The sequence below is a fragment of the Balaenoptera borealis genome, assembly GCF_965194805.1.
Source record: "Balaenoptera borealis genome assembly, chromosome: 9".
In the NCBI taxonomy this organism is placed as follows: domain Eukaryota; kingdom Metazoa; phylum Chordata; class Mammalia; order Artiodactyla; family Balaenopteridae; genus Balaenoptera; species Balaenoptera borealis.
This window is the reverse complement of record NC_138873.1, coordinates 58,742,421-58,766,782: the sequence shown is the minus strand read 5'-3', so window position 1 is coordinate 58,766,782 and position 24,362 is coordinate 58,742,421. Positions and strand designations below refer to the sequence as shown.

General features: G+C 40.8%; 1 protein-coding gene and 1 long non-coding RNA gene across 3 annotated transcripts in view; one reads left to right on the top strand and one right to left on the bottom strand.

Annotated features, from left to right (window-relative positions):
* The window catches only part of LOC309634826, a 262,121-nt gene that overhangs the window by 232,134 nt on the left and 5,625 nt on the right, over positions 1–24,362 (top strand). The gene's annotated exons all lie outside the window — the stretch shown is intronic.
* Positions 337–23,212, bottom strand: MCHR2 (melanin concentrating hormone receptor 2). Its single transcript, XM_082405283.1, is given in 7 exon segments — positions 337–2,373; positions 4,582–4,583; positions 4,585–4,702; positions 6,923–7,089; positions 7,093–7,117; positions 11,397–11,606; positions 20,995–23,212. Coding segments are annotated over 7 exon segments (1,131 nt in total). The 5' UTR covers positions 21,177–23,212; the 3' UTR covers positions 337–1,946.

Here is a 24,362-nt window from a genome sequence, read left to right as displayed (position 1 = left end):
GTTATTTAAAAAATGTCTGGGGCTTCCCTGGTGGCACAGTGGTTGAGAATCTGCCTGCCAATGCAGGGGACACGGGTTCGAGCCCTGGTCTGGGAAGATCCCACGTGCCGCGGAGCAACTAGGCCCGTGAGCCACAACTACTGAGCCTGCGCGTCTGGAGCCTGTGCTCCCAACAAGAGAGGCCACGATAGTGAGAGGCCCGCGCACCGCGATGAAGAGTGGCCCCTGCTTGCCACAACTAGAGAAAGCCCTTGCACAGAAACGAAGACCCAACACAGCCAAAAATAAATAAATAAATTAAAACCAAAAAACCCAGAACTCCTTTTCGTTTAAAAAAAAAAAAGTCTATTGCTTTAAAACCATTTAAAATTTTAAAATCATAATATTTTCCGTATTAAAAAAGACAAAGGAGGTAAACTCTTCAATTTCTCTTCAATTATCAAATAATAACTTCTGTTTATGACCCATCGTGTTCGGTCTTCAGATGTCAGGGTTATTCACTGAACCCTAACTGTTGCACCTTAGAGTAGCGAGAATGAAGGCCCCTGGAATTGTAGCCATGACACAGCTTTTGATGGAAACTATAAAGGAGCATACAGCCTCTGTGTGTAGCTCTCCAGACCTCAGTTACAGAACTGAAATATCTCAGATGTGCCCAGTCTCAGTTTGTAGTTCTCATGCTGTTTACACAACCTTTCATCCAGATATGAATTTTGATATTACCTTGCTCCAAAGTGGTCTCTAAAAGATCTAGAACCAAATGCATTGGGTTAAAAGTCATTTGTCTTGACAACTGAGATATAAAAATGGAGATCAGGTTATTAGAAACCTGGTCTCTGTGACTCTTTTACATAAAGGGCTGATGAAAAATCAGTTTTATATGCCCATGAAGCAAGCGGTTTTATATATTTAGATGAGGGAGGTGGGTTTACAGATTCATCCCCAAACAAAATAAAGTATTTACCTTTGTTGAGAATATAGACTTTAAAAGCATTTTTTCCTTACTATATCAAAGTGAATGTTTTATACAAGCCACAAAAGGAAAAGACATAATGAACATCTGTGAAATTAAAAGCTAATTACTTTCTGCAGCCTTGACTAAACATCCACTGTAACCTAAAGAGAATGTGTCTGAGTGTACTTGACATCCTGAAGAATACTATTATACTATTAAAATGCAGATGCTGGTTTCTATCATTTGTAGGTATGAGAACAAAGCTAAATGCAAAAGAATATGCATAAACTTATTTCTTTAAGAATATGAACTCATTTCTTTCACACTTTAGTTCTTTTCCTGTAGGGGTGTAGGAGAAAGCAAAAATCCCAACAACAACAAAACCCAATTATTGGCTCTTTTCAGTATGATAGGTACAGGTTGCCAAGGGGCTGTAGTAAAAAGACAGAAACAGGCAGACCTGGATTTCAGCCCAGCTCTTATGTAGCTGTGCAGTGTTAAGCTTATCACTTAACTTTTCTGAGCCTTAGTAAACTGGGGTAATACTTACCTCGAAGGTTTGTTACATATAATCTTACATGTTGTATGTGTTCAATACATGCTAATGGTCATGCTAACAGATGGAGTTGATTATTGAAGGCATTAAATTAGACCCTATGAAATTGACATTTTTGTAGATTAAAAAATGGCCATACTTCAGATCTCATTGTAAGGTGGTCCCCTCTTAGGAGCCTCAAGGGCACTGTTACAGTGAGGCCACAGTGTAGACGGCAAGGTCAGATTCCTTGGTGAGTTTTCAGTCGATGGTCAGGGATGGCCATATTCATCAGTGACTAGTTTATAAGATGCTGAAATAATATCCACAACCATGGAGCTCGGGTCTCTTCAGCTATCCCACTGCCTACTGCCTACACAGACAAATATTTTATGTTTCACTAAAGTTAGCATATTAAACTCACTGCATTTGAATGGTTACAGCACTGTTCCAGAGTCACAAGGGCACAACAAGAATGGACACCAGCACACCGTTTTGCCTGCCCTTTTTAATAACATCAGTAACGTAGGCAAGCCTGCCTAGACTTTTGATGATCCATGTACTCTCCTTAAAGCTCTGTTTCAAGGTGCTTTCCATATTGTTGATTTCCTTCTCAGTCACTCTCCTTTGCCCTTGAGGCAGGCGTTTCCGGAAGTTTCCACTCAGCAGGATGTAGAGGAAAGGGTTGATGCTGCTGCCGGCATAGCTGAGACAGATGGAGAGGTAACAGCCCACATAGAAAGCCAGCGTGGGCTGCTCCGCCTGTAAGTTCACCAGTTGTATCACGTGATAGGGGGCGGCACTCAGGATAAAGACTGCCACCAGCACCAGCACCGTCTTCATCAGCTTCATCACTCTCTGCCTTGGAACACTGGGATTGTAGCTGTAGTGGAAACGTTTGGAGAGACAGAACACAAACAACCATAGAAATTATGGGGCAACAATGTCCCAGAACTTTTTGGACAGTTCAAAATGGCTATGTAGTGAACTATGAAGCTCATTTTTCTTCCTACTTATTTGGAGCACTGTGAAAATACTCTTTTTCAGCCCTGTGAAAAATTGCCCAAATTTTCCAAAGCTGGAACATTTCGAGAAACAAAATAAATAACATAGTAGTGAATTATAATCCAAAGTATCAAATAAAGATATATGAATCTGTACTGATATAAATGATTGAATAACATGGGAGAGAAGCGACAAAACTTCTTTACAGAAAAATTCCAAATAATATATGTTGATACTCCCCTTTCCAGGAGACAGAGCTTAATTCTCACCCTCCTTCTTTCCCTCTTGAGGGTGGGCTATACTTAATGACTCGTTTCCAAATAATGGAATAGAGAAAGGGATAAGTAGTAATTCTGAAGTGAAGAAACCTTGTAAACACTACCTTAACCTTAGAGTCTAATCGTGATACATTATCAGACAAACCCAGACTGGGGGACATTCTACAGGATACCTGACCAGTACTCCTTAAGTACAATACTTAAGACTATCAAGGTTATGAAAAACAAGGAAAGAGTGAGAAACTGTCACAGACCAGAGGAGACTGTGGTGATGTGTCAACTAAATGCAGTGTGGTCCCCTGGATTGAATCCTGGAGCAGAAAGAGGACTTTAATGGAAAAACTGGTGAAATCCAATATAGGGTAGAGTTTAGTTAATAGTAGTGTACTAATGCCATTATCTTTGTTTTGACAAATGCAACACGGTAAGATGTTAATGGGGAAACTGGAGTGAGGAGTATATGGAAACTCTCTGTACCATTTATGCAAGTTTGATGTAAATTTAAAATTATTCTAAAATAAAAAACACTTAAATTTCCCAAATTTCATCATGTTATGTCATATTTAGACATTAACTAGAAATTTCTCTGGGACATGGCTGAAGCAGATGAATAAGACTGGGAATTGGCAGCTGAAAATCACTCTAAGATAATGATTCTTCTGCAGTTCATCAGAGTAGGCACCATCATTCCTCTAACTTATTGCATTTTTAGGGATAACTGGACAATATGAACTTTGTTTCATAAGATGCTCTTAGCATTTCTGAGAAAAGTGTTGGGAGCAAAGTGATCTGATTTGGAGAACTGTTTTAAAAGGGTTCAAGCATCCTCTCCAGCTGTCGATGTCATAATATTCCATATGATTCCATTTCAACCTTCTCACCCGTGATACATTTAGAAGCTGATTTTTGTCTATAACTGTGGTTGCTTCTCTTTCCCATTCTAAATAGGCCACTCTTTAATAATGTAATAATTCGAAAGAATTTAAAGAAATCAAAAAATGTCATGGGCCAATAGAACACCTAAACCTTTGGTACCAGGGTTTGCCACAAATTTTGACTAATGGTGGTTACATTTTTCACATATTCTTTTTTTAAAATCTTCACAGTGTTACATATGGTGTGTGGGGAAACCCCACAATCTTGTCTTCTCAAAAATATACAATAATCTATTCTAAAGACAAATTTTAATAATGATTTTTTAACCTAACATGTTATATAATCACTGACACATTTGAACAACTTGATATGTACAATTTCAAGTAGAAAATAATTTAGATTTATTCATATAGTTTTAGAGACAAGTATCTTTAAAGGTCCTTCCCAAATTTATTGTCTTTAGATAAGTCTTTGGTTTTATTTAGTCCTAGTTAACCTTGTTCTAAGTATTCAAATATTAATGAGATCCTCCTCCCCTACACTAAAAAAAACCCCACAAAAATTAAAAGGTTATAAAATATACACAACATCTAGGATATTTACATATGTACACAACTCTGCAAAATGTACAAATAAAACATTTAACAATGCTGATGACAAATACAAAATTATTCTTTAAACAGAGTCTTGAGTTCTGTTTACATTTTTATGAAACCATTACATCAGTGATTACAATATTTATCACTGAGAGATCCTCAAATAGCTGCTTCAGAACATGACTTATTTTCAGAAAATGCCTTATATAGACATTAATGCCCATATGTCTGAGCTTGGCATGTTTCAAGTGACTAATGCTTAAGCTTCTATTGTAGATATCTTAGATCTCCGAATTGTTCCTTTAACAAATAAAACCAAATAAGGCATACACTTACCCATCTGGCAACCTTATTCTGTTGATACATCTCCCAGGTATAGCATAAAATTAAAATATAGCACACCAAAATCAAGGGCAAAGGGAAAAAGAAAGTTGTTATCGTCAAATACAGAGTATACCTGTAAAATGAGAGAGAAGACATGACTGTTACATTCACAACGCTAGGAACTGACTTTTACAGTTTATGATTCTGTGATTTTTCAGGGCCCAGAATAGAAGTGCTTGGGTGAAAAGTTAAGGCTCTCTGGGTACTTTCACATACAGAAGGTCTGCTTTTCATTATTCATAGACAATGACTCTTCTCTAGCCAGCTCTTCTCAGTAGCCAATGCTACTGAGTACTACAGAGTGGGTGAGGATGCTTATTATCATTATATTTAGTGTTATTAACAACACGAGGCAACAGGTGGCATTTGTTATGTAGTAGGCACTATTCAGGGTGATTTACATATTTTAACCCATTGAATCTGTGCATCCCCAGGAGTACAATGCCATTAGCATCTTCATGTTACGGAGGAGGAAACTAAGGCACAGAGGGGTTGAGCGGCTTGCCCAAGGTTACTCAGCTAGTAGGTGGCAGAGGTGAGATTTGAACCCAGATACTCAGGCCAGCTCCAGAGCCCACGCTTGTAACTGAGACTCCAGATGGTCTCTCAAAGGGCACAGAAGAGGACCTGTTGTCAAATCAGCTGGTCATTTCCTCAGTGCTCCGCCAGGGGGAGCCCTTGGGTGGGCCAAGTCCGTTTCTGCCCAGACACCGGGTATCCTCCTTCCCGGCAAAACCCTTGTGTGGAAGAAGACAGCCGGCATTGGGTGGGTGTGGGCGGGGTGGCAGAGAGAGCGCTCCGGAGCCAGAGGGTCTCTGAACGTAGCACACTAGTCCCAGTCTCCGTTCACCGTAAGGATTTAATTCTGGCAGGAACAACAGAGGCCAGAACCTCAGAATATCCCTTACCATAACCAACCGGAAAGAGCAGAAACAGCTGTCGATGCAAAATAGTCTCTGCTTATGTGACACAGGCCAAAGTCATGTAGTCATATAGTGAGCTTCAGGTCCTGCCCTCCTTTCAGACAGGGTGCGGCCAGGTTAATTTATCAGCCCTCGGTGATTAACTATCATTTCACCTTTAGATGAGCTGACGCTTTCTGTCTGTGAGTGGAGCCAGTGCTGTTGTGAGAAATAACGAATAAATGATCATGGTATCGATGTTGCACTCCTCTGGAGATTTTTTTTGTTGCTGGATTCGTAGCCTTGCTGAGCCTCTATCTCCATCCCTCTCAGACTGTGTCTGTGTGATGCAGAAATGACTCATCTATTTGACATCTATTTGGGAAAAAGGGATCTGCCAGACTGACTTGCCATAATGTAGGTCAAAAGCACCTAGCACAGTACCTGGCCCTTAGCAGGCGATCGAAAAATCTTAGTCAGAGATTCTAATGCTGTGTTCAAAATTTCAATCAGAAAAATTTCGACTTAATATTTCTTTTCAAATTAAAATGCAATAAATGACTGTGTTGGTTGCTGTATTAGTTTCCTAGAGCTGCTGTAACAAATTACCACACACTGGATGGCTTAAAACAACAGATATGTATTGTCTCACAGTTCTGGAAGCTAGAAGTCTGAAATCAAGGTGTTGGCAGGGTTGGTTCCTTTTTGAGGTTTTGGGGAGGGAGTATGGGCTCCAGGCCTTTCTCCTAGCCTCTGGTGGTTTCTGGCAATCCTTGGTGTTCCTTGGCTTATAGACACATCACTCCAGTCTTTGCCTCTGTCTTCACATGCATCCTCTCTGTGTCTCTTCAAATCTCCCTCTCCTTATCAGGAACCAATCATTGGATTTAGGGCCCACCCTAATCCAGTAAGACCTCATCTCAACTTAATTATATGGGCAAAGACTCTGTTTCTAAATAAGATCATATTCACAAGCACTGAGAGTTAGAACTTGGATATATCTTTTCGGGGGATGCGACTCAACCAAACTCCAGCTGCATATTGATAAGGTTTGAGTCTCATAACTCCTAGACCCTTTTGGAAAGTCTGCACCTCCCTTGATTGCTGTGCTCCTATTGAATCTGGCTGCGATGGATCTTTAAAATCCATATTTAAATATATTTGCACCCACTGAGGTTACATGATTAAACTCAAAATCTTCTTGTAAAGGTTACCCTCTCCTTAAAATCAAACTATCAACTTGATGGTGGGAAGCAGAGAACTAAGTGGGGAGACTGGCCCGAAGAGTATCCCCAAGGACACTCTGCGCGGTTGCTCACGTGTTGACAAAGAGGATGAAGCACTTCAAGACTTAATTCAACTCTTATTTTTCTTAAGTTTTAACAACCTACCAGAGTACATCGTCAGGGGATGTTAAATCAAAAGCACAACTCTCAACGCTGTCTTTAAATCTGATGACCTTCAAGTAGACCCAGACAGGCAACGCAAGAATAAAGGAAGCTGCCCAAAGGCCCAGATTGATGCAGATCGTCTTGTACCTTGTTCTCCAGCTCGTCAGTCAAAACGGTTGGACGAGAGCCAAGTACCTGCAAAGCCGGTTGAGAAGGGTTTGGGAACAATCAATAAAAGCACTGAGCTCCAAGGATGAAAGGTTCATGACAAGAGTAAATTATTAGTATTATTATCCTCCCTGAAGCACACGTCTATCAGGGTGAAAGAAAGTTATATTTTTTTAAGAGCTGGCTGGTACCTGTAGAGAAAACAATTCTTGACCCCGTAAGTCTGAATAAACCACTCACTGATACACAGCTGTCACTTACGTGAAGACCCTGAAAATGGTAAAATTCTGCCGTGCAAACTTTTTCTTTACAGAGGTGCTTCCCTTGCACAGGAGGCTCTGGAAAACTTTGTCTCTGAACGGGGATTTCCTCCAGGAGGGCAGGACAGGAGGGAGGGTGCACCGATGTGGGACAGGGGGCACGGTGGCTGATGCAGGACAGGAAGGAGGAAAGTGCGTTGGCTGGTGGGAGAGTCCCCAGCAGTATGAGATTCAGGCACCTGGGACAGACATTTTGCTCAGATGCCTTTAGAGGTAGTTCCCCAGGCTCTTGGAGGCTCAGTTCACAGAAATCACAGAATTGACAAACGTGACTAGCAGACAATACAAATTCCTCAGGAAACGTAGGCTGGAGGGGGGATGTGGACTAATTTCATGGAGAAGGGGTTTTCTCTTTCCTTTTCTTTTTGATCCAGAAAAAAGGATAATCATTAATCAAACTTGAAATCCTGATATATCAAACATATTTGGTCCTCCAGCAAATCCAAGAAAAATTTTTCAGACACAGCTGGAAAGCTAAAGCATGAAAAAGAGAGCTCAGATCCAGAGGAGGTATTTGAGAAAGCACAGTTTTGCTGGGGGTCGGGGGGTGTAGGAAAGCAGCATTAGTAGACATTCAATAAATGTCAAATGTGGTCAGTGGTCCTTTAATTTTCTCCAAGATTTTGTAGAGCTACTTAATGAAGATTTATGAAAATGGCAAATTCTCTGTCTCCTTGCTCTTTCAATTTTGCACAAGAGGTAGGACGTTTTGCACTCGGGGGACCCCTTGCCATGCAGGGACAGGCTTGTGACCCTGGGTGCCTCAGCCACCCCTCCTCCTTCCGCACACTGCACCTGCGTTACCTGTCGCTAAGGAGAGAAGGCTCCCTTCCCTTCCTGCTGAGGCAGGGAATGAGGTAGTGATCGTACAGCAGCCCTGCCATCGTTCTGTCTGGGATTAAAGAGGATGGAGTCATGGTATCAATCGGTTAGGGAATCTTCTCTCCTCATCCCCCCAGCTGAAAACCCTTCAATGGTCTTTCTTTGTCTTTTAGATAAAATTCAGAATTCTCACCATGACCCTTGATGTCTTTCTCCCTCCGGCCCTCCCTGTCACTCAGGCTGAAGTTTGTGCCAGTCTCTCCCTGGCCTTCCTTCAAACTCTGTCTCTTTCAGCGTCAGATACATGCTTGCTGTTCTACCCTGGCAGGACGTGCCTCTCCTCCTCTGAGTCCCCATTTAGGTCTCCCTCTCGGAGAAGCTTCCCCTGACCACTCACTCTATACGAGGGCCCATGACTATAAATGCGGATTGTGGGGCAACTCTACTTTTCCTTCTAGTAGGTATCATTGTGTGGAAATACACATTTACCCGTGTGACTCTTCACCGTGTAATGTCTGCCTACACCTCTGGAATGGGAGCCCCATGAAGGCAGGAGCCTTGGCTATTAGTTTAATGCTGCTGTATCTCCTGTGTCTGGCATCGTTCCTGGCATACGGTCTGTGCTCAATAAATATTTGTTAAATGAATGAATGGGGAATTTTGGCTCCTACTTACTGACTTTGTTGTTGTTCTAGAAAATTTACTTACGAAAGTAACCACTAATGAAAGTCTAGGTAGCTTTCACCTGGAGGCAAATATTTTTCATATTTTGGATGTTTACAGAATTTTTTTGTATTGATTTAAAGGTAGGAACCCTCTCTTAAAATATTCCACACACTTGCAGTTATTAATTAATCAGAGAAAGAAAAATGAAAGAGTTATGGGAAACACTTGAAATTTATGATCCATTAAATTGACAATTCAAATAACTTAAATGTATAAACAATAAGGCATACTGGTGGCACTGACATTTAGTGCTGGCATTACAGAGAAAACTTCATTTCTGTTTTACAAAATTATAGATTTTGTTGAATTTTTGTGAATTTAGTAGAGTTAGAACTGCAAGAAATGCCAGGGGCTGGGGGAAAGGTTCAGTTTTACAAAATCTTTATTTGTCTCTGGCCACGTGATCCTCTAAAGTGAGGGCAGGGAGAAGGATAAAGGCCTGAGTGTCTTAATTTGAAAGTAAAATTTTAGCATTCTGTGTCCATAAGGTTAAAAAAAAATACACACTATTCAGTTGTGTAAGATACACATGCACACACACACACACACATACACTCAGAAAAAACCTGTGAACATTAGGAAATGTTCTGTGGTCTGTTCTAAGGCAGACAATGTGCTTTCACTTTATTTGCAGTAAGAGGTTTACAGAAGGGGTACAGTTTCCCCTCTTTAAAGAAAAAGTCGATACTCTCCTGCCTTCATGGTATGTACATGGTATGAAGAAGCTTCTCTCCTTCTGAGAATGGGATCACGATGGTGAGGACTATACTTGAGGTTGCTTTTCTGCAGTGGTTCCTGCCCTGCGCAGGGCTCTGGTGTTAGAACCCTGGTAAGCTCCCCAGGCTTTACTCCACACACCATCAGCATTGGTGGCATCAGCTGAACTAACCAGATCGACCTACCCAGCGCGCAGATTAAAAAATGTGAAGCTAATTATAAGTTGAGAAGTATACTCTACATATTTTGATAATTCTTTTGTAGAAAAGCAGCAGGATATAAAAACTGCATTAAACATTACCATCATTATTCGTGTCTGAATAATAATGATCCAGGGAATGATTTATATGAACCCTGCTATTCCTTTGTTTATCCATCTGAAGAACTACTCATCCCTTCCCGACCCCAAAGGCCCACTTGGAAGGGTAAGAGAGGCAGAACTCAGGAAAGAGTCCTTGATGGACTCAGGGAAATTTAACACAGCCCTCAAGACTGACATTCACTCATTCATTCATCAGTAGTTTTTGAGCACCCATGTGCCAGGCACTGTTACACAGACACTAGTGTAGTGACCAAAGACCCTGCCTTTGTGGAATTTACATTTGATGGCTAGGGAAAGCTAGACAAAAACAACACACATGCCTATCTTTGTACACGAAATATATTAACATATGTAATATATTCGAAGCAAGGGAGAAAGAAAAGGTAGATCAGAGCAAGGGGGACCAAGTGTGCTGGGTGGGGCTTGGGGTGGGAAGCAGGTGGATAGAGATTTCAAGGGGGTTGCTCTGTTGTGCTTTCTACTGTTGTCTTCAGGGCTTGTTTCTGTTTGGGGAATGCTGCTAAGAACTGGTGTGGAGGCCCTGGCATCTGGACGATGCAGGGCACATCCTAGCTTGCATGCTTCCTAAAGAAGCCAGATGGTGAGGTAGTTGCCAGCTACCCGCCATCTCCAGTGTTGGACAGCCTGCCTCTGAACTGGGCTCCATCACCCACTGGCTCCACAGCCTCTGGCCATCACCATTATCTCCTTGAATAACATTAGCTTACATGGGTGGAGAATAGGGCTTTGGCATGTTCTGGGATACAGTCCAACAAATTTCTAATGATGTAAATGGCGGTATTTGCATTAATCAATCATAATGATGAGTATAAAGGATGGTCCTCCTGGTACTCTGACTTCTCTTCATAGCTGTTTAAGAGCCCACTACTCCACTGATTCCTTTAAGCTGCTAGGTGATAACAAGGGTGTGTGAGACATTGAACTTACCAGAAAGAGCCCTAGACAAGGAGTGAGGAGACCTACTTCAGTTCTCAGCTCTGCTACTGACTCTCTATGTGCCTTTAGCAAATCCCCTCACTTCTCAGGACCTCTGCCTCCTTCTTGCAAGAATGATGGGTGGTGGTGGGGCCTTCATTCTGGTCTCCAACATTTCATGATTTTATGGTCTTTTTTTTCTTGCGGTCAATTGTAAATAAAACTGAGATCGAAAAAATGATTGGGAAAGAGGAGATGTTTAGTGTTTTAAGTTTTCCATGAAAAAATTGACCTCTGTGAAAGTTGGAAAAATATTACCTGATCTGTCCTACAATGAAACAAACAAAGGAAGAGGAACTTTGCTATTACAAACTGGCACTGATGTTGCTTAAATTGGGATGACCTTGGGGAAGTACAGGCACCTCTGAAGTATGTTAATATATTTCATAGTCTCTTCACTTACCTGTCCACACTCATTACAGTCATGATGGCACTACAGGCAAACTGGTTGCAGGTATCCAGGGATGTGATGATGGTGCAGAGAGGCCCCCCAAACACCCACTCTCCTCCCCGGGCCCACTGGTGAATAAGAAAAGGCATTCCCATGATGTAGACCAGATCAGCCACAGCCAGGTTGCAGATATAAACGTCAGGAATTGTTTTTTTCCTGGACCTGAAAGAAATGGAGGGAAACCCGAGGATTGACATTGAAAATACACACCTTTAATTTATGCCATCTCTTACAGATTTTCAATTGCTAAAATTAATTTTAAAAGTTAAAAGGAAACCGTCACAAATGCACATATGAATGCTTGTGTATATTCAGACGTTTTGAACTATTTGTCTGATAACTAACTGCAGTGGTTTAAAAATATGTCCACAAGTTCTTTGATATTGCTTTCAAGAGCGGGGGCCTAATTCCCTCCCTTTGAGTGTGGGTTGAACTTAGTAAGTCACTTCTAGCAAATAGGATGTGGTGGAATTGACGGTATGACATCCAAAATTTGGACATAAAGGCATGGTGGGGTTTTCTCCTTGCTCTCTCTTGTATCACTTTCTCTGGGGGAAGCCAGGTGCCGTCTTGTGAGGTTACTCAACAGCACCATGAAGAGGTCCATGTGGAAAGGAACTGAGGCCTCCTGCCAACAACCAGTACAAACCTGCCAGACCTGTGAGTGAGCTCCCTTGGAGTAGATAGTCCAGCCCTAGCCAAGCCTTTAGATAGTCCTCTAAAGATGGACAGACAGCTCAACTGCAACTTTTTGAGAGACCCTGAGCCAGAACCACCCAGCTAAGCTGCTCTTGGATTCCTGACCCTCAAAACTGCGTGAGAGGGACTTCCCTGGTGGCGCAGTGGTTGGGAGTCCACCTACCAATGCAGGGGACATGGGTTCGAGCCCTGGTCCAGGAAGATCCTACATGCCGCGGAGCAGCTGAGCCTGTGCGCCACAACTACTGAGCCTGCGCTCTAGAGCCCGCGAGCCACAACTACTGAGCCCGTGCACCTGGAGCCTGCTCTCCGCAACAAAGGGGGGCCGCCACGATGAGAGGCCCACGCACCGAAGCGAATAGTGGCCTCGCTCGCTGCAACTGGGGCGGGCCCGCGTGCCGCAGTGAAGACCCAATGCAGCCAAAAATAAATAAATAAAAATTAAACAAACAAACAAAAAACTGTGTGAGATAACAAATGTTGATTGTTTTAAGCCACTAAGTTCTGAATTAATTTCTACATAGCAATAAATTATACCAACTCGAAACTCACTCAGGCAAAAGACTTTGTCTTTACCTATCCCTAGCACCAAATATAGCTGAATAGGGAAAATAAATGTTTCCATCTTGCAATGCTTTTTTTTCCCCCACTGAAGCTGTAAGTTCAAATCCTGAGGCCATTGTTAAAACAAATTTCAACCATTACTTAGAAATATTCCAATAAAATTTAACTCAATAGAAAAGACTATTAATTAAGACCCTGAAATCCAGAGTGTAGAGTAGAAATCTGAAACGAGTGAATTGGTGGAGGGCACTGAGAAACATCTCCTGTCATCTGTTGGGGGAAGTGAAGGCAAAATAATTTTCTGAGAGCAGAAATTTAATTTAAAATTCAGTTGCTCCCTATCTTCAAAGAGTTGGGGCATTCAATAATAAACAGGTATCATCTTTATCTGGGAGATGCTATTTATTAATTCAACAAACATTGATCACCAATTATATGTCAGGCATAATATTGTGCTTTGGGCTGCAAAGCTAAATCACCTAGAAACTCTAACATCAAGGAGCTTATAGTCTAGACATGTGTAATAAATGATCACATTATAACGTGATGAAAGAAAGCTAGAGAAAGCACAAGGAGCACATAAAAATGGGCCTCTACCCCCTCCCCTGGGAGCAGTCAAGGCAAATTTCTTGGCAGAAGTGACATCTGTATTGAGGATAGATAAGAATTTAAGTAGCACATGAGAATTAGCCCTAAGATTGTGCCACAATTATTAGTTCACCCTGGATCCAGGTCTATTGCTCTGTTGTTTGGAAGCTAGTGTGTGTCTTCATTTTTCAGGGACTGCAAATTCTACAGCCTGTGAACTTCATATTTAAGCCATCAAAGGCTCATGTGAGGGGTCAGTTGGGTCCAGGATGTTTTACCCAGGCCCTGGCAGCACACACTATATGGGGGAGTTACTGGTGTGAGTCCTTATTCAGCAACCACACTTTGGGCATTGTTGATGCCACTAATACAGCAGGTTGGTTCCTTGTCCCCAGGATGTTGGTGGCTCATATCAGAAAGACCAAGAAGGAGAAGAGACTTGAGAAAAAGGTCATGTCAACCAAAAGAGATGCTAAATGACTGTCCTTGGTCTCTAATCCTCGTCCTCACCAGACCATTGGGAGTAGGAGATGGAGAGGGCTCAGGGGAGAGGAACTGATATTAGAGGTCAGCTGGAAGGAGTTCCATGCTAAAAAACAAAAACAGAAGCAAAGGGACTTCCCTGGTGGTGCAGTGGTTAAGAATCCGCCTGCCAATGCAGGGGACTCAGGTTCGAGCCCTGGTCTGGGAAGATCCCACATGCCATGGAGCAACTAAGTCTGTGCGCCACAACTACCAAAGCCTGTGCGCCTAGAGCCCATGCTCCACAACAAGAGAAGCCACTGCAGTGAGAAGCCCGCGCACTGCAACGAAGAGTAACCCCCGCTCGCCAGACCTAGAGAAAGCCAGTACACAACGAAGACCCAGCACAGCCAAAAACAAATAAATAAAAATAAATTAAAAAAAAAAAACAAAGCAAAAACACAATAATAAAAAACCCTATAAATCTTTGCCTATTAAGTAGATGTTATTTCCATTTGAATTGGGGTATAAACCACAAGTGGTTGCTTAGGTCCTAACTGCAGCAATTAGATCCATGGCCCTTGCTCTCCTCCAGGTAGGCACCCATCATTTACTGTTAATGAATTATGGAAATTCCTTTGTTGAGGACAGTGCATGCCATTAACTGGAAATACAAAACAATTAAATAAAAGTGTTTCTACATGATACTCTGTATAGCAAAAGAGAATTCTGAAGCAAATGATATATTTATCTGGGCATAAGGTACTAGGGTAATAAAAATAACACATTTTATATATATATATATATATTTTTTTTTTTTTAAGTAGGGTTTTATTTATTTATTTATTTATTTATTTATTTATTTATTTATTTATTTATGGCTGTGTTGAGTCTTCGTTTCTGCGCGAGGGCTTTCTCTAGTTGCGGCAAGTGGGGGCCACTCTTCATCGCGGTGCGCGGGCCTCTCACCATCGCGGCCTCTCTTGTTGCGGAGCACAGGCTCCAGACGCGCAGGCTCAGCAATTGTGGCTAACGGGCCCAGCTGCTCCGCGGCATGTGGGATTCTCCCAGACCAGGGCCCGAACCCACGTCCCCTCCATCGGCAGGCAGATTCTCAACCACTGCGCCACCAGGGAAGCCCCACATTATATTTATTATTACTTTTTTAAACTGAAAGTGACTGCATAGAAATTTAAAATAATTAAATAGAAATGGTAAAATTTCTAACTATACCACTTGCATTCTTTTCTTAGGTCTAATTTATCTTCAGATTTCATGTTGCCAGACTTCATTAGATTTCTGTCTCTCATGAGCCAAACATTAAAAAAATATGTAAATCAGTGATCATTTCAGCTAACGTGTTTTTCATATGGTTAATATGGCCATATCTAATGCCATGATAAATTAAGGTATACCACCATCCCATACAATAAATGATAGAGTTGTTACAAATCATACTTTGGAAGAATATTTAATCAAATGGGAAAGTACTTATTAAGTAAAAAAAAAAAAAAAAAAATCAACTATGTAGGTAGTAGGACCCCAAATTTATTTAGACGTTTGTTTAAAAACATGCTGAAATAATATGTCACAGTAATCCCAGTGATTATCCACTTGGTAATAGTAGTATGACTGATTTCGACTTTATTCTTTGTATTTTTTAATGTTTAAAAAGATTCTATTAAAAACATGTTTACCTTTTGCAATCAGAAACAACAATATATGCAATGGATTAAATAAAACTAAAAATATATATATATATAACGCCACACAATCAGGATGATGCCTTGCTGATCGGCCTACTCTCAAGCCCACTTTTCACCCTTCTGCACTTTGTTCCTAGGTCTTCTTGCCAACTGGCTTTCGTTTTGTTTTGGCCAATAGGAAGCACTATTGGAGGGAAATTGGAGGGGAAGATGAGAGGAGAGGCCAGGGTATTTCCTTCCCCTCTCTGCTGTTGGCATCTCTGGTGACTGCATCCCGCCCACCTTCCTCCTGCAGTTCCCGCTCCATGGTCCCAGATCCCACTGTGGCTCCCACCAGGCAGCCCAAACTTCCAAGATCTGTAAAACCACTTTTTTTTCCCTCCATTCAGCTCAGGGCCAGGAGAAGGGTGGTGGTGTTGGGGCAGAGGATGGTGGTAGGACATGGTAGTACCTTCCTAATTTTGTTTATCTCTGGGTCGCCTCACGAGTCCCTGTTTGGCATTTAACTCTAGTTAAATTATATTCCTATTGTGAGTGTAAAAATTAATAAACAGAAACCTCAATTAAAATGGAGTCGGGAGGCCAGAAGCGGGGAGCTCTCATGCCCTACCATAGCAGAGCTCAACAGAAGAAAGACTTCTTGCCTGGCAGGAGCTTAGCCAATGAGAGACTGTCACCATTCAGCCAGTGACAAGCCACTATATTCTGAACTCTCAATTTCTTCAATGGACTCTGTTTACTACAGCCCTCCCAACTTCCTTTTCCCCCTCTGTAAAAGAATCCTCCTCTCTCTGTTGGGTGGCACTTGCATGTGGCTTGCCATAGTTGCAGATCCCAAATTGCAATACTTTGCTGATCCTGAGTAAACCCATTTCTGCTTCAGAAATAACTGGTAGTTCATTTGTTTAAGGTCAGCATGAGGCAACACCAATGGATTAGTAGTGATTTCGTAAAGCGCCGTGCTGAGAAGAATTGTGAGTCATCACACAGGCACTACTAAAGGACAGACCTGTGTGATTAGACATGACTGCCAAGGGTGGGAGAGTTTAGAGTAGAGTGACGTATTTGCCAACCCTGCTCTAGATACACAGTGTAAGATATTTAAAGAGAACTTAATTGGAAATTCTAGTTTCATTTCTGTGCCCTCACTTATTGTGTACTTGGGGAAGACATTCAACCCCTTTATACTCCAGAGCTGTCTTGGTGCATTGGACCATAGCAACAAAGGTCTCCAATCAACTTTCCAGTTCATTTGAACAGATGTGACTGGGAGGCTTTGTAGCATCTAAAGCATAGGGTATGTGTACAGCAAGGGTGTGGGTCAACTCCAACTCCAGCTGGCACCCTGAGAATGGTAGAGGGCTGGGTCAGAGGGAGCACTAAGCTGAGTGGGAAAAAAGAAGAGGCCTTGTTCTAAGCATTTCCCATCTCTGTCTTAGCAACTGGTGTTCCATCATTAGACCATTAGTATTCCTTCAGGAACACTCACTCTTCTTCTTGTAATCTCTGTATAAAATGTAGACACCATGGTGGGGGGTTAAAAAGTAAGATGTTTCAGTAATGCATGATTTAGTGTAAATTAGTTGACTTGACAGCCAGTTGAGGGCAGGGAATGAAAGAATGGGAACGTTTTGTTTATAGGGAGCCAAAGCATCCTTTAGAGAGTCTCTGCCCACTCAAAGCCGTCTGTCAGTAGACAGGAGAAAGATGTGTTCAAAACATGGGGGTGGGGGACCGACGGAGAGAAACATCATCGCCTTTATTGAAGGAGTTTCCCAGGACCCACTGTGGCCGTGGAGAATAGTTGAGTAATGGGGCTGAGTTCATAAGTCTCTCTCCCAAGAACAAAAGGGGAAAATTTTATGTTTTAATTGGCCCAGTTTTCCTCCTACATTTTAAAATCTGGCTTCCTTTTGACTTGCTGTGAATTTAAAGTATGACTGAGTAGTAATGATCTGGCTTCACTACTTTATAGTCACCCTCCTAATGCACAAATCGATTCTTTAAAAAAAAAAAAAAAGCCACATAGGACACCTTATTCTGGAAGCTCCATCTTCCGTAAATCTATTTTTTCATACATTTTTGTAGTCTTCCTTTGGCAAAGTCAGAAGTTAGTTCATTTCTTGCTTTCCAGCATCACTAATGATCTTACTATTGTTCTATTCATTCTCTTTTGATACAAGTATTTATCATAAATGGGAAAGTCCTAAATCTTCTTTAAATGTATCTAGTTCTCCTTATTTTTAGCATAGTCTTCATAGTTTGAGCCATCTGTCTGTTAAGAAGGTAACAAATAAAAGATCATGGCAAGGCATCATAAAAATATTAATATAAATTGTCTTAAATTTTTTGGAGAGCAATTAAAAAAACTAAATAGATAAATCCCAAGCTGAAAAAAATTAAAACTAATTTACTTTCAAATGACTTTTGAGAGATTAATAAATTTTTGAAGAGTAATTTGCAAAGAAAAATATCAACATCCTAGCAATAAAAATAAAAATTAAGTTGCTGCAGATGTTTTTTGAAAGATTAAACGATTCATCTTAAAAGCTCCATTAACATATATATCTTCTCACTTATTATCTATAAAATTGTAATGGTATGAAGAAGTAGCAGATTTTTCACAATCATTGCAAGTAAATTTGTCAGTATTATGGCTCAGGTTTTCTCTCTTTTTTTTCCAGTTTAATGACTATTTGCTTTATGTTGAGAATCTGTTTCTGGGAATTATAGCTCAGTATTGACTTTTAGAAGAATTCACATCCCACATTTCTTTTTTTTTTTCAAGCTTTGTCTCCATATGAGTGGGTGGAATCAGGCCATTGTCTATTGGTGTAACTTGAGGGGGACCAAGAAGTTTCTCTGGCTCCAAATATTTCAACAGCCTGTCACAGGGCCTGAATTTCACGCTGAAGAGTCTTTGCATATAAAAGGTGTCTGTAAAAATGCAACCATTTCTGGAGGGCTACACCTTCTAAGGATTTGGTTTCTCAACAGTGGGACCAAGGCTCTCAGGCATGAGGCACACTGCTTGTATCTTTAGGAGGGGACAGCAAAAATACTGAGGGGCAAGAGAGAAGGATGGAAGGAGAAGTGAGCAGGTGCAACAAACAGGGTGAGCTGGAAACATTCCCAGGTCTCTGACTGTTAACTTTCTACTTCACATTATTGCCTCCTGAGGCTTTCTGAGAATATTTGATTACTTTCATCTCCCTTCCTGGAACTTGTTATTTGAACCACCTTTTTTTCACCCACTTGTTTTTAATATCTTGTATTATTTTTCAAATGAGTTAATGTATTTAAATCTTGTCTTCTCCAGTAAACCATGAACTTTTTAGAGTCAGATGCTGCCATATTTCTTTGGCATTTACATAACGCTTAGAATAGTTCTGGGCATGCAGTAGGTATTTAGTAATACATATTGAGTGGAACTGCTTCTAGCACTTAAGAAATAATTTTAAATGCTTGATATTCACAAATGGTTTTACAGGACACAGTAAGGAATGTCTGAATTCATTAAGAGTAGAATTCCAGTATACCAAATAAATCTTCAATTGTGAATGTCATAAAAAAATACCATTGATACACTACACTTAACTACAGAGATAATGACAATAAAAATTTGAGAAGCCAGCTGGGGAAAGTGACAAGTGATGAGCTTTCTCAGGGATAGTGAGTGTCATCCTGTCACTCTCCCGAGGGCTGCTCCTGTTTTTAATTGGTCCTGTGAGGATTCTTCCATCCACATGGTAAATCCAACCATCTTTCTAGTTTTGATGATTTGTTTGATGTTATTATTGTGGAGGATATAGCCTGGGATTTAGAATCATGGGATCTGAGTTCAAGTGCTAGGACTGTTACTTACCAGCTGTGTGATGCTAGACAAATTATTTTCTCTCCTGAGCCTCTTTCCTCAAATGAGTATTGCCATTTTGAGGAGTAAATGAGTTTACAACTGTGCTCTTTAAGTGTATTATGCTACACAAAAGTTTGTTGTAGTTATGTGTTAATATAATGCTGAAAACACCTTTTTGGTAGTAATTTAGAATGTGTTTTATAATTTATAAATATGGACAAAAATCTTTTAAAATCGTGGCTGTAAGTATGATCAGAGACCAGGACAAAATTTTTTTTAACACCTTATATGTATTAAAACAAGTAAACCTTAAATGTGAAAATAATCGGGATAGCAAAGGTATCATGTAGTGATGGGGCATGTGTACACTAACTCTAAATTCATTTTGTCAAGCCAGTAGAGGACAAGTACAATGGTCCCTCAGTATCCATGAAGGATCGATTCAGGACAGCTGCCCCCCACCCATACCAACACCCACAGATGCTCAAGTTCCTTATATAAAATGGTGTAGTGTTTGCATATAACCTATACACATTCTCCCTAATATTTTAAATCATCTCAAGATTACTTATAATACCTAATACTATGTAAATACTCTGTAATTAGTTGTAAATACAATGGAAATGCTATGGAAATAGCTGCCAGGGCATGGTAAATTCAAGCTTTGCTTTTTGGAGCTTTCTGGAATTTTTTGCCACATATTTTTGACGATGGCTTGAATCCCCAGATGTGGAACCCATGGATACAGAGCCCATGGGTACTGAGGGCTGACTGTAATCTGTTCTTATGCTCCAAGTTAAACCTTAGGCTCTAGGTTTGAGAGGAAGCAGGAAATTAGCTGAATGAGGAGGGGGACATGAAGCAGAGGCGAGAGGTACTAGGGAGCAGGTGCCTCTCAGTTTGGCCTGCACTGGGTGGTCCATATGGAGGGGAGCAGCCCACCGCGTATGACTGCCTGAATCTCTGGCAGTAGATCAGGTAGAGTATCTCTCTACCTGAGGCCAGGTCAGCCTCTTAGTGTAGCTCTTATTGCCGGAAAATAAAATGGTTGCCTTGCAGTTTCAGTTCTTGCCTGGGCTCCACTGCCAGAGATTCTGAGTTAATTGGTCTGGGGTGAAACTCTTTATTAGGATTTTTAAAAGCTCTGTGGTGATTCTTTTTTTTTTAATTTTTAAATATTTGTTTATTTTTGGCTGCATTAGGGGCATGTGGGATCTTTTGTTGCGGTGTGTGGGCTTCTCTCTAGTTGTGGTGCGCAGGCTCAGTAGTTGTGGCGCGCGGGCTCAGTAGTTGTGGCGCACGGACTTAATTGCCCTGCGGCATGTGGGATCTTTTTTCCCCCACCAGGGATCGAACCCGCCTCCCCTGCATTGGAAGGCAGATTCTCAGCCACTAGACCACGAGGGAAGTCCCTGTGGTGATTCTAATATGTAGCTAAAAATGAAAATCACTGCTCTGAAAATTCACTGACTCAACAGTAAGCACTGTCATTTTGACATCTGCGACTCAGATGTTACTTAATACACGATGAAAATATTTGTAGAACTTCTTTAATTATCTTAAGCAAATATTTCCAAAACCTGATTTCATTAAGAAAAATCCTACAGGGGGAAAAGGACTCATTGAAAGAGTATAGCATGTTCCTAAATTACGGAAAAGAAAAAGAAGCCCTTACCTTATTATAGTGAATACAATGAGGATGTTGCCAACCAGCCCCGTTGAACAGATAATCCCAACCATGGAAGGGAGGATGGCTGTATCCACCATGCTGAGGGTTTGATAAGCAAACTCTGGATTCCAGGATTTGTTCAAAAGTGCAGCAGAGGTGTTACAACAGGATGAATGAAGTGAATTCATTGTTTATGAACTTCCAGTGGTTAAAGCTGTGAAGGAATAAGACGTGATTTATTTAATGAAAATTTGAGGCAATTCCTTCCATACAGATTTTCTTTAACTTAATTCAAAAAATATTTATTGGGGCTTTCTTTGCACCAAGAATTCATGCAACATAAGATTCCAGGGTGAGTATGATTGCTCCCTGTCCATATAATGTGACAGATTATGCAAATTATTGAACAGTGTGCTATGATAGTGTGCACATGTTCTCCACCTGATTGTAGTACACGCTTCAAGCATAGCTAATATTTACTCAGTACACACCAGTCCTGGTTGTTTACAGCTGGCCTTAGGTTGTTAAGTATACCTTCTCTGTCTGCTATAAAGTGCATGGGGGACACCAACTATGATTGTTTAGGAATGCAGTGGGATAAGATTTCCTAAGATGATACCTGGTCTGTCTTGAAAGATGAGGAAGAGTTAGATCAGGAAAGGACACTGTGGGAGGGAAAAGTGTTGTAGAGAGTCAGGGGACTATGCACAAAGAAGAATGATGGCACAGGAAAAAATGCCCACCAACCAACCTAAAAATAAACAAGTAAACAGACGAAACCAATGGAACTGGAAAATTATTTGCTTGGCCAACCATCTTGATAAAAGACATTTAAAAAATGCCATCTAAGTCTTGTTTCTGGTAATGGTAAACTGAGTAACTGAGATTAACCCTCCCCCTGAAAACAAGAAAATATTATGAGCAAAATTTATATATGGGTATGTATCAATGTGTGTGTGTGTGTGTGTACACAGCAATTTAAAAATATTCAAGGGACTTCCCTGGTGGTGCAGTGGTTAAGAATCCGCCTGCCAATGCAGGGGACACGGGTTCGAGCCCTGGTCCGGGAAGATCCCACATGCCGCGGAGCAGCTAAGCCCATGCGCCATGACTACTGAGCCTGCGCTCTAGAGCCTGTGAGCCACAACTACTGAAGCCCGTGCACCTAGAGCCCGTGCTCCGCAACAAGAGAAGCCACCACAATGAGAAGCCTGCACACTGCAGGCGAAGAGTAGCCCCCACTCGCCGCAACTAGAGAAAGCCTGCATGCAGCAATGAAGACCCAACGCAGCCAAAAATGAATGAATAAATAAATAAATAAATAATTTAAAAAATAAAAATATTCAAGATCTGAAAAGTTAGTGGGCTCTCCCTGGCCAGTTTTTGGATGAGATCCAGTAACTGCGAGGTAAGCAGACTATTGAAGCATCAAGGCTATCTTTATCCAGAAGGTACTTGTTGATGCCACAACCATTTGAACACTTTTTCCATGTCTGTATCATGTTCAGAGGGAAGTCAAAGCCCTCAGCCTACTGAGGGTGGGGAATTTTGCAGAAGAACCCTTCTTCTGAGCTGGAGCACCAGGCGCAACATCCTTAGGCATGAATGAACCTGATTTAGATCTTCCTTTCCTGCCTCCACAACTGTTGGGAATTCTGAGAGAGCTGCCTTGGTGCTGTTGGAATGGAGAAGAAAGAGAGAAGGAAAAGAAAAGCAGATCTTTCCTGGGAAGGTTCAGAAGAATCCTTTCTCAGATTTGTACCCTCAGTAGGCAGGCCAGGGACTTTCAAGATTGGACCTTAATCTTAGGCGATCCAGGCCTGCAAAACCTGCTACGTAACCAGGCAGATGCAAATGCAAATCCTTTTTGAAGGGAAAAACAGCCATTCTAGGCCTCAGAAAATCCTCAAAATATTTTTGAAGGCAATGGCCAGCAAAATGTCAAAGATACAAGCATTGCATGTATGCTGATTGAAATGGATTAAAGACTTAAATGTAAGCCCATACACTTTTAAAACTACAAGAAGAAAACACAGGGAAAATGCTCCTTGACACTGGTCTTGGCAATGACTTTTTGGATATGACATCAAAAGTGCAAGGAACAAACACAAAAGTAAACAAATGGGACTACATAAAACTAACAAGCTTCTGCACAACAAAAGAAACAATCAGCAAAATCAAAAGGCAACTTATGGAATGGGAGAAAATATTTTCAAACCATCCATCTGATAAGCAATTTATATCCAAAGTATATAAGGAACTTATACAACTCAATAGAAAAGGCCCAATTAGAAACTGGGTAAAGGACTTTAATAGACATTTTTCCAAAGAAGACATACAAATGGCCAACAGGTATATGAAAAGATACTAACCATCAGGGAAATGCAAATCAAATCCCAATGAGATATTTTGTCATACCTGTTTGGGTGGCCACTATGAAAAAAATAGAAAATAAAAATTGTTGTCAAAAATATGGAGGAAAGGGAATCATTTTGCACTGTTGGTAGGAATGTAAATTAGTGCAGCCACTATGGAAAACCGAGTGGAGTTTCTTCAAAAAATTAAAAGTAGAACTACCAATCCCACTCCTGGGTATACAACTAAAGGAAATGAAATCAGTATCTTGAGATATATGTACTCCCATGTTCATTGTAGCATTATTTACAATTGCCAAGACATGGAAATAAGCTAAGTGTCCACTGATGGATGAATGGATAAAGAAAATGTGATACACACACACACACACACACACACAGAGGAATAATATTGAGCCATAAAAAGAAGGAAATCTTGCCTTTTGTGACAACATGGATGGACCTTGAGGGCACTATGTTAAGTGAAATAAGTCAGAGAAAGACAAATACTGTATGTTCTCACTTATATGTAGCATCTAAAAATGCTGATCTTACAGAAACAGAGTAAAACGGTGGTTACCAGAGGCTTGGGAGTGGGGGGAGAAATGGGGAGATGTTGGTCAAAGGGTATAAACTTCTAGCCATAAGGTGAATAAGTTTTGGGGATCTAATGTACAGCATGGTGACTTTAACAGTATTGTATTATATACTTGAAAGTTGTTAAGAGAGTAGATCTTAAATATTATTACCATAGAAAATGGTAATTATGTAGGTGGATGGAGGTATTAACTAACCTTTTTGTGTTAATTGTTTTGCAATATGTACATGTATCAAATCATCATGTTGCATACCTTAAATATGTTATATATCAATAATATCTCAATAAAGCTGGAAAAAAAGAAATGTGGTATATACATACAATGTAATATTAGTCAACCATAAAAGTGAAGGAAATCCTGTCATATGCTACAACGTGGATGAACCTCCAGGACGTTAGGCTAAGTGGAATGAGCCAGTCAC